Consider the following 14061-nt stretch of genomic DNA (forward strand, 5'->3'; position numbering starts at 1 on the left):
TCCGTAAAGGAATAGAACATGTCCTATTATTGTTCGCATTGCGGACAAGCATAGGACTGTTCTATTAGGGGCCAGCTGTTCCGTTCCGCAAAATACAGAATGCACACGGACGTCATTCGTATTTTTTGCGGATCCGTGTTTTGCGGACCGCAAAATACATACGGTCGTGTGCATGAGCCCTAATGCTGTGATTCTGGTATTGTTTGAAAACTTGGAACGCCAGCTTTCAAACTAGGTCAGGCCCATATTTCTAGCTGTTACCAATCCCAAGATAAGAGCAACTCTGCAGTCTGGTTTGCTTTGGGCCCTTGGAGCAGCAAAGCTGGGCACTTGGGAGCTGTTTTTCAGCAGAATAAGGGCTCATTTAGACGACCGTATATTTGTGTCCGCTTCCGTTCCGTGGCCCCGCAAAAAAGATAGATCATGTCCTATTCTTGTCTGCAGGCAATAATTTGCATTTCTATCATAGGGCTGGCCGTTCTGTTCCGCAAAATGCAGAGCGCACACGGCTGGTATCCATGTTTTGCGGATTTGCAATTTGTGGACCACAAAACGGATACGGTCGTCTGAATGAGCCCTAGAAGTGCTTTTCCTGGACATGGAATAAAGACACAAAGTGCACCCAGTTATGTTAAAATGTATACTGCAAGAATCCGCTATTTTTTTTGGGGGGGCATTTCTAGCAAGTTAGAAAAAAACATTAGTTTTCTGTCCATTTTCCTATTGTATTTGCAGTCTATTCCATTGAAAAAATTAAACCCCCTCCCCAAAATACACAAACAAGTTAATATAAGTAGGAGCTCAGCTACTGAATTCCTCTTGTTAGCAGCAGGATGATTTCACATTCCTTTTCTTTTTATGACTCTGATTATTCATTAAGGAGATAGTGGTCCTCATTTACCATGGTCTTTATCACCTCACAGCCAGATAGCAGAAGAGTCTGAGGAAATGTGAATTCCTCAGTTTTCCATTACTCTTACTACTGGGAGGAGTGATAATATACTAGATGATATTTGGTCTATCCTGAAAGTTCACCTTAAGGGGTATTCCCACCATTAATAATTTCATCTTTTAACCATATAGTACCTAAAAAAAATAATGATCATATATGTCATTTACATCCATTTTCTAATTTTCAGCGTTCTCCATCGTGTACCCCAAATCTTACCGCTGTTTGCAGTGAGTTGCCATTGGTCGTGTCCTGTAGTAGTTCACTTTCTACACTACGAGCATGCACAGATGCATTTCGGGCCATCAGCACTTTCAATGCAGACATCTAATCTTGCGCTTGTGCAGAAGGTCCATCGTGATGGTATAGGGTTGGCATTCTCGTTAGATACCTCTGTGCCACTCACATGGGCATGTGCAAAAATCAGTGGAGAAGATCAGAAGGTATCCTTGAGCTGAGACCTTCACTAGCCACTAAAATGAAGGGGCAGCTGGAGATTTCTATATTTCTAGAAGTTTCAATCAGCTGGGCTGCAGCCTGCATTACATTATGGGGTTTTATTTATACACCTTGATGGATTTTGTCCATTGAATCATTGGTTATTAGAAAAAAACATACTTAATACAACAATATGTTGTTTTGGCCTCCCATTGTTTGCATCACCCCGGGACTCAGAGCGTTACCTTTATGGTTATATGAACTGTTCTTGCCCATGGCATTTACTATGTGGGTCATCACTGGTCTAAACAGCCCATAGACACACAGATATTTTGACTAAGATGCCCAATGATTATCTTTCTTATTAGTCAAGTAGTTTAATAGACATGTCACTGGTCAACAAGAGATCTCCATTTGGAGGAATAATTGCCGAATGCTCAGTTTTCTCTCCTGAGTCTACCATATGTAGGCTCAGTTTGGCCATGTTTATTTCAATGAAAGGGAGGTGTCTGGCAGTGGTCTAACAAATGATCAGGTATGCTGAAATTCAATACCCCCGATACTACTTTTGCCCAACATCTGCCATCAGAGACTGGCAGAAGGCCCCTATAGACATTAGATTTCTGGCTGAGCACGCCAACCCATGCAGGTTCAGTCACTATGTATATGGCCATGTAAATATGTTCCTCTAAAGCTGGCAATACACTTTAAATGTTTATTGTCTGGACCCTATAATGAAACTGACGAGGATACAGGTAGCCTGTCCAGCAAACTGAGCAACCACTGCCAGATTTGGCTCTAGCTGGTGAAATCACTCTGCGCTACCCTTATCACTACAGGGGCCATGAGTACAGTGGAACGGCCATAGCCACCCGATAGGGGCGATCTCACTCTGGAACCGCATTAGTCAACGCTGTGTTCTCCTTGCGGGTGGTATGGATCCTATCTTGTGTTAACCGGATAGCTGCTAGCAGGTGGAGAGGTGAGGTTGAGTAACTGTACTAGCTGGGGTTAGAAACTAATAGTATCAAGTAGCAAAATCAGAAACAGGCCAAGCCAGAATCATGAGAGACAAAGGTACAGTGATGCAAAAGCAGGAGAATGGTCACTAGTCTGAGGTCAAGCACAGTAGCAAGCACGGAGAAGGCAAAGAACAGTCGGGTCAAAGACTCAAGAATACTCACGATAAGCACAGAGTAAGGCCTCATGCACACGACCGTTCTGTTTTTTTGTGGTTCACAAACTGCGGATTCGCAAAAAACGGAAGCCGCCCGTGTGCCTTCCGCAATTTGCGGAACGTAACAGGCGGCCCATTGTAGAAATGCCGATTCTTGTCCGCAAAACGGACAAGAATAGGACATGTTATATTTTTTTTGCGGGGCCACGGAACGGAGAAACGGATGCGGACAGCACACGGAATGCTGTTCGCATCTTTTGCGGCCCCATTGAAGTAAATGGGTCTGCATCCAAGCCGCAAAAACGGCGGCTCGGATGCGGACCCAAACAACGGCCGTGTGCATGAGGCCTAAGGCTAGGTTCACATCATCACTAAAGGTAATCCAGTAGTCTGTTCTGGTAGAGGAGCAGGCTACCAGGGTTACTGTATCAGCTATTTGTCCGGCCAAAAGCTGGCATTTATGCTGGTGAGCCGTCAGATCCCATTATAGTCAATAAGGATGCAGTGGTGTGCGGCAGTATCCAGCTGTGCTGTATATTGTAACTCCAAAACAGACTACCGGCATTACAATATACAGAACAGCCGGATACTGCCACACAAAACCAGATACCCGCTGACTATAATGAGATCCGGCGACTTACCAGCATAAATGCCGGCTTTTGGCCAGACAAATACCATATACAGTAACCCTGGTAGTCTTTTTTTCTGCCAGAACAGACTACTGGATTACCTGATATAGTACACAGGAACCAGGTTGAAAGTACAGTTACTGGTATTAAGGGGGTTCTCCGAGCTTTTAATATGGATGACCTATCCTCAGGAGACGTCATCAAATCAGCGGGTGTACTTTTGGCTGATCCAAGTGTGCATGTGTATGGGAAGCTCCGGAGAGATAGCTGGAGTCCAAACTATTGCTTGGCCAACAGGTATATCATGTGTCTGTCCAGCCTAAATTTGTCCATATGCTCCCTTTGCCAAGAACTTCCTATCTGGACATTTATGGCATATCGACATTTGGCATATGGACATTTATAGCTGCTCCTATCTCAAGAACATGGCCCCACTGTGAATGGAGAGCACGCCACACATGCGCAGCCACCCTTACATTAGCTCTTAGGGGACTTCCAAAAATAGCCTAGTATGCTGGCTCGGCTATTTTTGGACGTCCCATAGCAGTGAATAAAGGGGTGACATGCACTGGGTGCTCTTCATTCACAAGGGGCCAATTTTTGAGACTGGAGATGGGACCCGCACCTATTGGGCATTTATGGCATATCAACATGCCACTGATGTCCAGATAGGAATACTCCTTAAACATTTATGAGAAAAACCCATCTGTGTAATGAGAATGAGCCCCTGGTGTTATTATGGCAGGTTCATATCACTCAGACTCTTTTCTCCAGATTAGTTTAGAAATGATTGACTAATCATAATAGCGGGACTGTCTTGATGGGACACTAGCAAACTCCAAACCTTGTGGTATGGCATCAGCCATCAGAGGAAGATAAGTAAGACAGGTTTATGATTTGTGGTGCATGTGATAAGCTAGAGGATACCTCTTGTCCTTTATCTCCCTCTGGCTTCATAAGCTCCAGATTTGCCTGTTTGCGCTTTGAGTCATATTTTCCCTTTCGCTATCTTTTCCTCTATTAAACATTGTTTAACCCTGCCAGCTCCAGGATCTGGAATCAGAATGGTCTTTCTCTTCTTGTGCCAAGGCTCTACTTCTTGTTATACTCTCCTTTATGCCATTAGCCATCCTATAAGCATGGCTAATGTAATGGTATGAACCGTCAGCGACGTCCTTCTCCCCTAGTAAGAGTGGCGCTGTAGAGTCGATCCATCGACTTCCAAAGCCGAGTTGGGATTCCTAGCAGCTGTGCAGCTCTTACAAGAGCTAGTAGTAATATAGCTGTTCCATACAACACGAGACGAGGCTGCGAGTTGAGGGTAAGAAGATCAGTGCCACACTTGGCCTTATATGCAAGTCCCCATGCAAGGGGACCTCCCCTCTGGACCTGATGGAGAACTGCATGATAACCACACAGACCAATGGAAATAACCACACAATCTGGGACACTCCCATACAGGACACACAATGCCTCCCTTCTGCCTGGGAGATAATTAGGTCAGATACTGTAGGTAACCCAATCATCTCCATACAGTAAAACCACATTTCTTTATAAAGCATTAGAAAGTACCCCAAAATCCACAAGTGTGACATCCCCTGATAGCCCTGATCTGGGTGACCAACATATCCAAAAATCACCCAAATCAAAAAAGGGGTTAAAGAATTTCCTGGAGGCCTCGTTTCTGACCGACCGCACACGAGGCTCCTGCCCAAAATAGTTCCATAGAATCCGGCTGTGCGGTCGGTCCCCTTTCGATAGTCGAAATGTCTTTTAATACTTTAAATACTTTTAATACTTAACAGTTCGCAACTTTATTTTGTCCATAAACCTCGTTCGGAGTTCGACATTACTTAAACGAAATGTCCCAACAGACAAACAGAGGGCTTCTGTTACAGCTAATATTTAATTAGGATGCAGAAAGAGGGGCACAACTCCCTCCTTATTCTTTTATACAGCTTCCTGTATGCATTATGCCATATAATCAAAAGCTGGTTTTACACATTATGACATTCTAGGACATAACTAATCCAGCTTCTGCCTGAAGAGGAGGCGCCCACCCATGAATTCTTACCCAAGTTGTCTCCGCCAATCAGATGATGCACTTATGTCATCTAGCAAGCTGTTCAGGTCCTGAGCATTGTTGGCATGATCCAGGTACCTGTATAGGCAATCACTCAATGCAGTCACATAGGCAGTCTCATTCCTTATACATGTTCCAGGGTAGCCCCCCAAAAGGCATCTCGGATACCCTTCATCAGTGAAGACGTCTAAGATGAGACTTTAAGGTCTCTAAAAGATCTCTGTTGTCAACACTTACATTGCAATTTATTTTCCATTTGGTATTCGATTTATGGACGGTATACTAAAAACATACAGTGCTGTGCAAAAGTTGTAGGTGTGAGGGAAATACTGCAGATTAAGAATGTTTTCAGAAATAGAAGTGTTAATAGTTTATTTGTATCAATTAACAAAATGCAAAGTGAATGATCAAAAGCGAAATCTTAATCCAATCAATACTTGGGGTGACCACCCTTTGTTTTCAACATAGCATCATTTCTTCTAGGTACACTTGTACACAGTTTTTGAAGGAACTCTGCAGGGAGGTTGGAGAACTAACCACAGATCTTCTGTAGATGTAGGCTTAGTCAAATCCATCTGTCTCTCCATGTAATCCCAGACAGACTGGATGGTGTTGAGATCAGGACTCTGTGGTGGCCATATCATCGCTTCTAGGACTCCTTGTTCTTCTTTACACTGAAGATAGTTCTTAATGACATTGGCTGGATGTATGGGGTCATTCCCTGCCGCAAAGTAAATTTAAATTTGAAAGGGGTTATCCAGGAAATGATAATGATGATCTATCCTCAGGATAGGTCATCCTTACCAGATTAGCGGGGGTTTGAGTCGCAGCAGCTGTTCCAGGCAACCGCCACGCTCACCGGAGCTCTGGTGAGCGCATCCAGCTCCCTGCATCTCTCCAAGCACAGCGCCGTACATAATATAGTGGATGTACTTGGTATTGCAGCTCAGCCTCAGCCTTTATTCATATGGGGCTGAGCTGCAACTAGGCCATGTGACTAATGTACAGTGACATCACATGTCCTCTTCTTACTTTGCAGCATTTTTCTCCACACCTGCCTAAAACAGTACTGTATATACGGAAGAATATGTAATATCTTTGCAGCAACTGCATGTACTGTAGTGTTATATTGTGCCTATTTAAATGAGTATAATACTTGGTCGTGCTAAGTCCTCCAGAGCTGGAGACGCTCTTTGCAGCAGAGTATTTTCTTCTTTCACGTCCATATATTCTGTTTAGGCGTATAGACAGGGGGAGTCCGAATGATAAAACCCCTGAAAATGTTCACCAAAAAATAAAATCCGTTTACAGTCTTACATCTATAAAGATTGTTGTGCGCTGTATGTCATTATTTTTTTTTCTTTGCCCCCTGTAAAGTTTCCACGCCATTAAGGATGAGATGTTCCTAAGGCAGTCTCTCCATCGCCAGGCGATGAACCTGCACAGGGTATCCGTCAGTTACATGGTAGGTACCAAATCTCACGAATTTATTTAGGGAACCAGATAGCGACTCATATTGATTATAGACTATTTTATTATAATGTATTTCCTGAACAGGGTTATGGAGGCGGCCATCTTGCCTGAGCTGTTCTTAAAGGGTTTCTATCACTTCGTATCACATATTTAGGTGTCAGACACTAGCGATCCGCTAGTGTCTGCTCTAACAAACCATCCTAATATGATAGGTTTTGGGGCAGCCGTTTTGCTAAAATAACAACTTATATCTATATGCTAATGAGCCTCTAGGTGCTATGGGGGCGTCATTAGCACCTAGAGGCTCCGTCTACCTTCATAAACTGCCGCCGCCCAGCGCGTCCCTCCAGCCCGCCCATCTCCTGCTGAATGAGATCCTCTCCATGCGCGTCTCTGTTCTGCGCATGCGCAATGAATGTCTGACCGCTTCCCTGCTCAGACATCTCCACTGCGCCTGTTCCTCGGAGCACTATGATGTCATCGGCGCAGGCGCAGTGGAGATGTCTGAGCAGGGAAGCGGTCAGACATTCATTGCGCATGCGCAGAACAGAGACGCGCACGGAGAGGATCGCATTCAGCAGGAGATGGGCGGGCTGGAGGGACGCGCTGGGCGGCGGCAGTTTATGAAGGTAGACGGAGCCTCTAGGTGCTAATGACGCCCCCATAGCACCTAGAGGCTCATTAGCATATAGATATAAGTTGTTATTTTAGCAAAACGGCTGCCCCAAAACCTATCATATTAGGATGGTTGGGCAGAGCAGACACTAGCGGATCGCTAGTGTCTGACACCTAAATATGTCATACGAAGTGATAGAAACCCTTTAACAGAATTAGAAATATGCTTTACGGCAGCCCCATGGGCTATAGACACAATGGTCGGGAGCTGACCTCATTCACTTCTATGGGAGCGTTCTCTAGGCACGCTCTGTGACCTGTGCAGAGGTCAGGAGGGAGTAGATAAGCTGTGATATCACCTATTGCGAATGGTGGGACGCTATGTTAGGAGGAGTTCACATCTGCGTTTGAATTTCCGTTCTTCTGTTTCGTCTCAGGGATAGAAAAATGGATAGTATTATGCCTATTCAAAAGAATAGGACAAAATGTATGTCAGGATGCCTCAGTTTGCATCCTTTCCGTTCAACAACGTCTTTTTTTGCAGGACAAAAAATTGCTGCTTGCACCTTTTTTTTTTTCTCCGGCATAAAAAGATGGAATAAAATGGAAAGTGACCGTTTTGTTTTACATTAAAGTCAATGGCATCCCTCATTTATTCCGTTTAACAGATCCTTTTTTTTTTTTTCACGCATGTGCAATAGATAGAACAAAAACAAATCCGTTAAAACAAGATCAAAACGGAAGTGTAAATAACACTTTGTTCCTCCATTAGGACGGATCTGTTTAAAATAAGAGAAATTGAGTTTCCGTTTTGACGGATCAGTTAGATGGATCCGTATAAAAATACAGCATATTTGCTTCCGTTTAGACATTATTACGGATCTACCAACGCAGATGTGAACCCTGCCTTATCTGTACATAGGTGATATCTGGCCTTGTAATCCTGCCTGTAATAAGCAGGTAACTGCAGCAAAGTGACCTGTACAGACCAAGAAGTGGCTTCTATAATTAGGCTTAGTGACCAATGCGAAAACTGCAGGATTTTAGGATTGTTTTAAATATAGATGGTGACATGGAAAATGAAAAATAACATCTTCAAAAATTAAAAAAACTTTAAAAATATGTTTAACAAAAATTGGATTTCAAGTGTAACTTTCCTTTTGGTTTAAAGAGTATTTTTAGTAAAGTATTAACTGAGCGTTGCTAAGGAGAGTCTGTCTTCATTCTTCAGCTTAAAGGGGTTTTCCGGCATTGTTATACTGATGACCTATCCTCAAGATAGGTCATCAGTATCTGATCGGTGGGGGTCCAACACCTGGGACCCCCTGTCGATTAGCTGTTTGAGAAGGCAGTGGTGAGCACTGCAGCCTTCTCTCTGCGCTTCCTAGGCCGACACGACACATTGATCATTCGCGTGGCGTAGGAACATCTCAGCCCAATTCAAGTGAATGTGCAATACCAAGCACAGCCGCTATACAATGTATGGCATTGTGTTTGGTGAGTTGTGAGAAGGCAGCTGCGCTCACAGGAGCGCCGGTGCCTTCTCAAAACAGCTGATCGGTGGGGGGTCCCGGGTGTCGGACCCCACCGATCAGATACTGATGACCTATCTAGAGGAAAACCCTTTTAACTGAGAGCTGAAGACACCTGTGTGTAACATACATAGGTTTTCAACCTACCTTTTTGTCACTACCCCAGTCCCTGACTATGTACATGTGCCCTAACTGTCACTGCCCATCTCCTTGGTTATCTGAGTTGCACACAGACGTCTTCAGTGCAAAGTAAAATGCTGAAGACTGAAGACAGACTCTCCTTAGTAACACTGTAAGGCCCCTTTCACACGGGCGAGTTTTCCGCGCGGGTACAATGCGTGATGTGAACGCACTGCACCCGCACTGAATCCTGACCCATTCATTTCTATGGGGCTGTGCACATGAGCGGTGATTTTCACGCATCACTTGTGCGTTGCGTGAAAATCGCAGCATGCTCTATATTGTGCGTTTTCCACGCAACGCAGGCCCAATAGAAGTGAATGGGGCTGCGTGAAAATCGCAAGCATCCGCAAGCAAGTGCGGATGCGGGATGGAGACCCGATCATTATTATTTTCCCTTATAACATGGTTATAAGGGAAAATAATAGCATTCTGAATACAGAATGCATAGTACAATAGCGCTGGAGGGGTTAAAAAAATACTTTAACTCACCTTAATCTACTTGATCGCGCAGCCGGCATCTCTTCTGTCTTCTTCTTTGCTGTGTGCACGAAAAGGACCTGTGGTGACGTCACTCCGGTCATCACATCATCCATCACCATGATAAAAGATCATGTGACGGACCATGTGATGACCGAAATGATGTCACCACAGGTCTTTTTCCTGCACACAGCAAAGATGAAGACAGAAGAGATGCCGGCTGCGCGATCAACTGGATTAAGGTGAGTTAAAAAATTTTTTTTTTTTTTTTTTTAACCCCTCCAGCCCTATTGTACTATGCATTCTGTATTCAGAATGTTATTATTTTCCCTTATAACCATGTTATAAGGGGAAATAATACAATCTACAGAACACCGATCCCAAGTCCGAACTTCTGTGAAGAAGTTCGGGTTTGGGTACCAAACATGCAGATTTTTCTCACGCACGTGCAAAACGCATTACAATGTTTTGCACTCGCGCGGAAAAATCGTGCATGTTCCTGCAACGCCCATGTGAAAGAATCCTTAGGCTCGGTTCAGACCTGAGCGTATTTGATATGCGCGTTTAACGCGCGTTTTTGTCGCGCGTTTTTATGCGCGTTTTTTGCAATCGTAAACGCGCATTTGACGCGCGTTTGTGTGATTGACTGCAGTGTCCTATGGCCACAAACGCGCGTCAAAACGCCCCAAAGAAGCTCAAGAACTTGTTTGAGCGTAGGGCGTTTTTCAGCGCGTTCAAACGCGCTGTAAAACGCTCAAGTGAGAACCAGGGCCATAGGGAAGCATTGGTTTTCATGTGTTGAGCGTTTTACAGCGCGTTTGAACGCGCTGTAAAACGCTTAAGTGTGAACCCAGCCTAAGGCTGGGTTCAGACCTGAGCGTATTTGATATGCGCGTTTACCGCGCGTTTTCGACGCGCGTTTTTATGCGCGTTTATTGCAATAGTAAACGCGCGTTTGACGCGCGTTTGTGTGATTGACTGCAATGTCCTATGGCCACAAACGCGTGTCAAAACGCCCCAAAGAAGCTCAAGAACTTGTTTGAGCGTAGGGCGTTTTTCAGCGCGTTCAAACGCGCTGTAAGGCTGGGTTCAGACCTGAGCGTATTTGATATGCGCGTTTAACGCGCATTTTTGTCGCGCGTTTTTATGCACGTTTTTTGCAATAGTAAACGCGGGTTTGACGCGCGTTTGTGTGATTGACTGCAGTGTCCTATGGTCACAAACGCGCGTCAAAACGCCCCAAAGAAGCTCAAGAACTTGTTTGAGCGTAGGGCGTTTTTCAGCGCGTTCAAACGCGCTGTAAAACGCTCAAGTGAGAACCAGGGCCATAGGGAAGCATTGGTTTTCATGTGTTGAGCGTTTTACAGCGCGTTTTACAGCGCGTTTGAACGCGCTGTAAAACGCTCAAGTGTGAACCCAGCCTAAGGCTCAATTCACACCTGAGCGTTCTGAAAGGAGCGCTCTGTATGCGCGATTGTACGGACGTTTACAAGCGCGCATACAGAGACAAGTGTGCACACAGTGTCGCGCGTTCCCGAAACGGGAACGCGCGACAAGCGCCCAAAAAAACGCTCCTGTACTTGTGTGAGCGTCGGGCGTTTTACAGCGCGATCGTACGCGCTGTAAAACGCCCAGGTGAGAACCATTCCCATAGGGAAGCATTGGTTTCTCCTTGTTGAGCGTTTTACAGCGCGTAGGAACGCGCTGTAAAACGCTCAGGTGTGAATTGAGCCTTAGGCTGGGTTCAGACCTGAGCGTATTTGATATGCGCGTTTAACGCGCGTTTTTGACGCGCGTTTTTATGCACGTTTTTTGCAATAGTAAACGCGCGTTTGACGCGCGTTTGTGTGATTGACTGCAGTGTCCTATGGCCACAAACGCGCGTCAAAACGCCCCAAAGAAGCTCAAGAACTTGTTTGAGCGTAGGGCGTTTTTCAGCGCGTTCAAACGCGCTGTAAAACGCTCAAGTGAGAACCAGGGCCATAGGGAAGCATTGGTTTTCATGTGTTGAGCGTTTTACAGCGCGTTTGAACGCGCTGTAAAACGCTCAAGTGTGAACCCAGCCTTAGGCTCAATTCACACCTGAGCGTTCTGAAAGGAGCGCTCTGTATGCGCGATTGTACGGACGTTTACAAGCGCGCATACAGAGACAAGTGTGCACACAGTGTCGCGCGTTCCCGAAAGTCTATGTACGGGAACGCGCGACAAGCGCCCAAAAAAACGCTCCTGTACTTGTGTGAGCGTCGGGCGTTTTACAGCGCGATCGTACGCGCTGTAAAACGCCCAGGTGAGAACCATTCCCATAGGGAAGCATTGGTTTCTCCTTGTTGAGCGTTTTACAGCGCGTAGGAACGCGCTGTAAAACGCTCAGGTGTGAATTGAGCCTTAGGCTCAATTCACACCTGAGCGTTCTGAAACGAGCGCTCTGTATGCGCGATTGTACGGGCGTGTACAAGCGCGCATACAGAGACAAGTGTGCACACAGTGTCGCGCGTTCCCGAAAGTCTATGTACGGGAACGCGCGACAAGCGCCCAAAAAAACGCTACCGAACTTGTGTGAGCGTCGGGCGTTTTACAGCGCGATCGTACGCGCTGTAAAACGCCCAGGTGAGAACCATTCCCATAGGGAAGCATTGGTTTCTCCTTGTTGAGCGTTTTACAGCGCGTAGGAACGCGCTGTAAAACGCTCAGGTGTGAATTGAGCCTTAGAGCTTTGCTAAGGAGACTCTTTACATCCTGTTTTCTAAAACAAAGAAACATCTTTCAATAGTAAAGTATATTACAAAAAATGTTAACATTCCTGTCCCTGCACCGTGTTAAAAAGAAATCGAAGCAACATTTACACTTTTAACAATGTCATCTACTGATGACACTGTCTCTTTAATATACAGTCCTATGTGAGGAGTACATACTATAACTACAGGATGGTAATGCTATTTTAGGCAAAACAGCCTAAAAAATAGGAAGGGGCTCTGCATTTCTCTGTATTCTAAGTGACCGTGTGTCTAAATAATAGCTCCGTGGCTGCTAAAAATAAATACTCTCACTTAGCTCATTTCTGGGCCCAGTTAAAAGGTAAAGATGTCAGCAATATAATTAACTGAACTATGAAGAAAGCTAGCTGACCTAAAGAGGATTGTTGAATGTAATATTTTATGCCACGATTCACATTATTCTGTATTTGTTGCAGGCAGATGGCACATTGGGAGCTGCCTCCACCGATCTACCTGTGCGGAATAATTTCTATCTCCCTAGCATGCCCTTGGTATGTCTGTATGTTATATTTCTGTATTTGTTACATCACTTAAACATCAATATTAACCCTTCAACTATCCAATGTAGCCACACATTGGAGCGAAGCCACCGACTGTGATGACCAGGACTGAGTTTCCCTCTAATTTAATGGATGCTTCTGAGCCGGATATGTTCCCCGAGGACGGTGAGATTCAGACTAAGATTTAACATTTCGTTTGTGCACTCTGTATTTTATTGTTTTTATATTTATTTTTTTATTATGTATCTTTTTTATTGTTTTATCCTATTTTATTAATGTATTTATTAAGCCTGACCAATCCCTTGTTCTAATTCTTCACACCCATTTTCCAAGTATGTGTCGATCAAAGGAGTGATGGCAGCAGCAGGAGATGAGAGTGCTGATCTTTTGGGGGACACTGACCTGTCCATTTATGATTGTTATTGAAGACCAAAAGTGACAGAACTGTAGAAAAAGGGGAAAATTAACATGCCTCATTAAGCCAACAATAGTCTTATGTCTATTGTTAAAAAGGTTTTCTGAGATTTTTTTATACTGATGACCTATCCTGAGGATAGGTTATCAGTATCTTATCGGTGGTGGGCCAACACCTAGGACCCCTGCTGATTAGCTGTTTGAGAAGGCATTGGGGCTCCCGCGAGCGCCGCTGCCTTCTCACAGCTTACCAATCACAACGCCGTACATTGTATAGCGGCTGTGCTTGGTATCGCGCTCAGCCCCATTCACTTGAGTAGGGCTGAGCTGCTTTTAGGCCACGTGAACGTTGAACATGTCGTCACTCACCTAAGAAAAGCAGAGAGAAGGCCTCAACGCTCACAGGAGCACCACTGCCTTCACAAACAGCTGATTGGTGGGGGTCCCAGGTGTCCAGAGGATAGGTCATCACTATACAAAATTCTGAACACTCCTTTAAGTTTATTTGACCCAAAATCATGGGTGGTTGGCAGCGCCACTGTACAGGACAAATAAAAAGCAAGCAACCTCTTCATGTTCAGGAGTAGTTGGGGTCCCAGATGTTGAACAGGTGGGGGGACACCAAGGTGCTGGCAGAAGGTCTCGTCAGTCTAAATGTTACATAACAAAATTTACGGAACATTTCCTGAGTTGCAAAACCAATTAAGTTTTTATTTATTTAATCAACAACATTGGATAAACACAATCCTTTTTTTAGCATGAAGACTCGGGGTATTTCCAGATTCAGCTATGCAGCGTTTAAGGCTACTTTCACACC

The 14061-nt window shown here is 44.8% G+C and overlaps 1 protein-coding gene across 2 annotated transcripts in view; it reads left to right on the top strand.

Annotated features, from left to right (window-relative positions):
* Positions 1-14061, top strand: part of C5H10orf67 (chromosome 5 C10orf67 homolog) — a 202828-nt gene that overhangs the window by 165132 nt on the left and 23635 nt on the right. Inside the window, exons 13-15 of one of the 2 annotated variants that reach the window (XR_005779333.1) lie at positions 6654-6741; positions 12751-12821; positions 12899-12995. Coding sequence is in view for 1 of the 2 variants with exons in the window: in XM_040434424.1 (XP_040290358.1) it covers positions 6654-6741; positions 12747-12821; positions 12899-12995 (260 nt within the window). In the remaining variant the exon portion in view is untranslated. Of the gene's footprint in view, positions 1-6653; positions 6742-12746; positions 12822-12898; positions 12996-14061 lie in introns of both variants that reach the window. The other variant, XM_040434424.1, reaches the window with a different exon arrangement.

The sequence above is a fragment of the Bufo bufo genome, chromosome 5 (assembly GCF_905171765.1).
Source record: "Bufo bufo chromosome 5, aBufBuf1.1, whole genome shotgun sequence".
Lineage (NCBI taxonomy): Eukaryota > Metazoa > Chordata > Amphibia > Anura > Bufonidae > Bufo > Bufo bufo.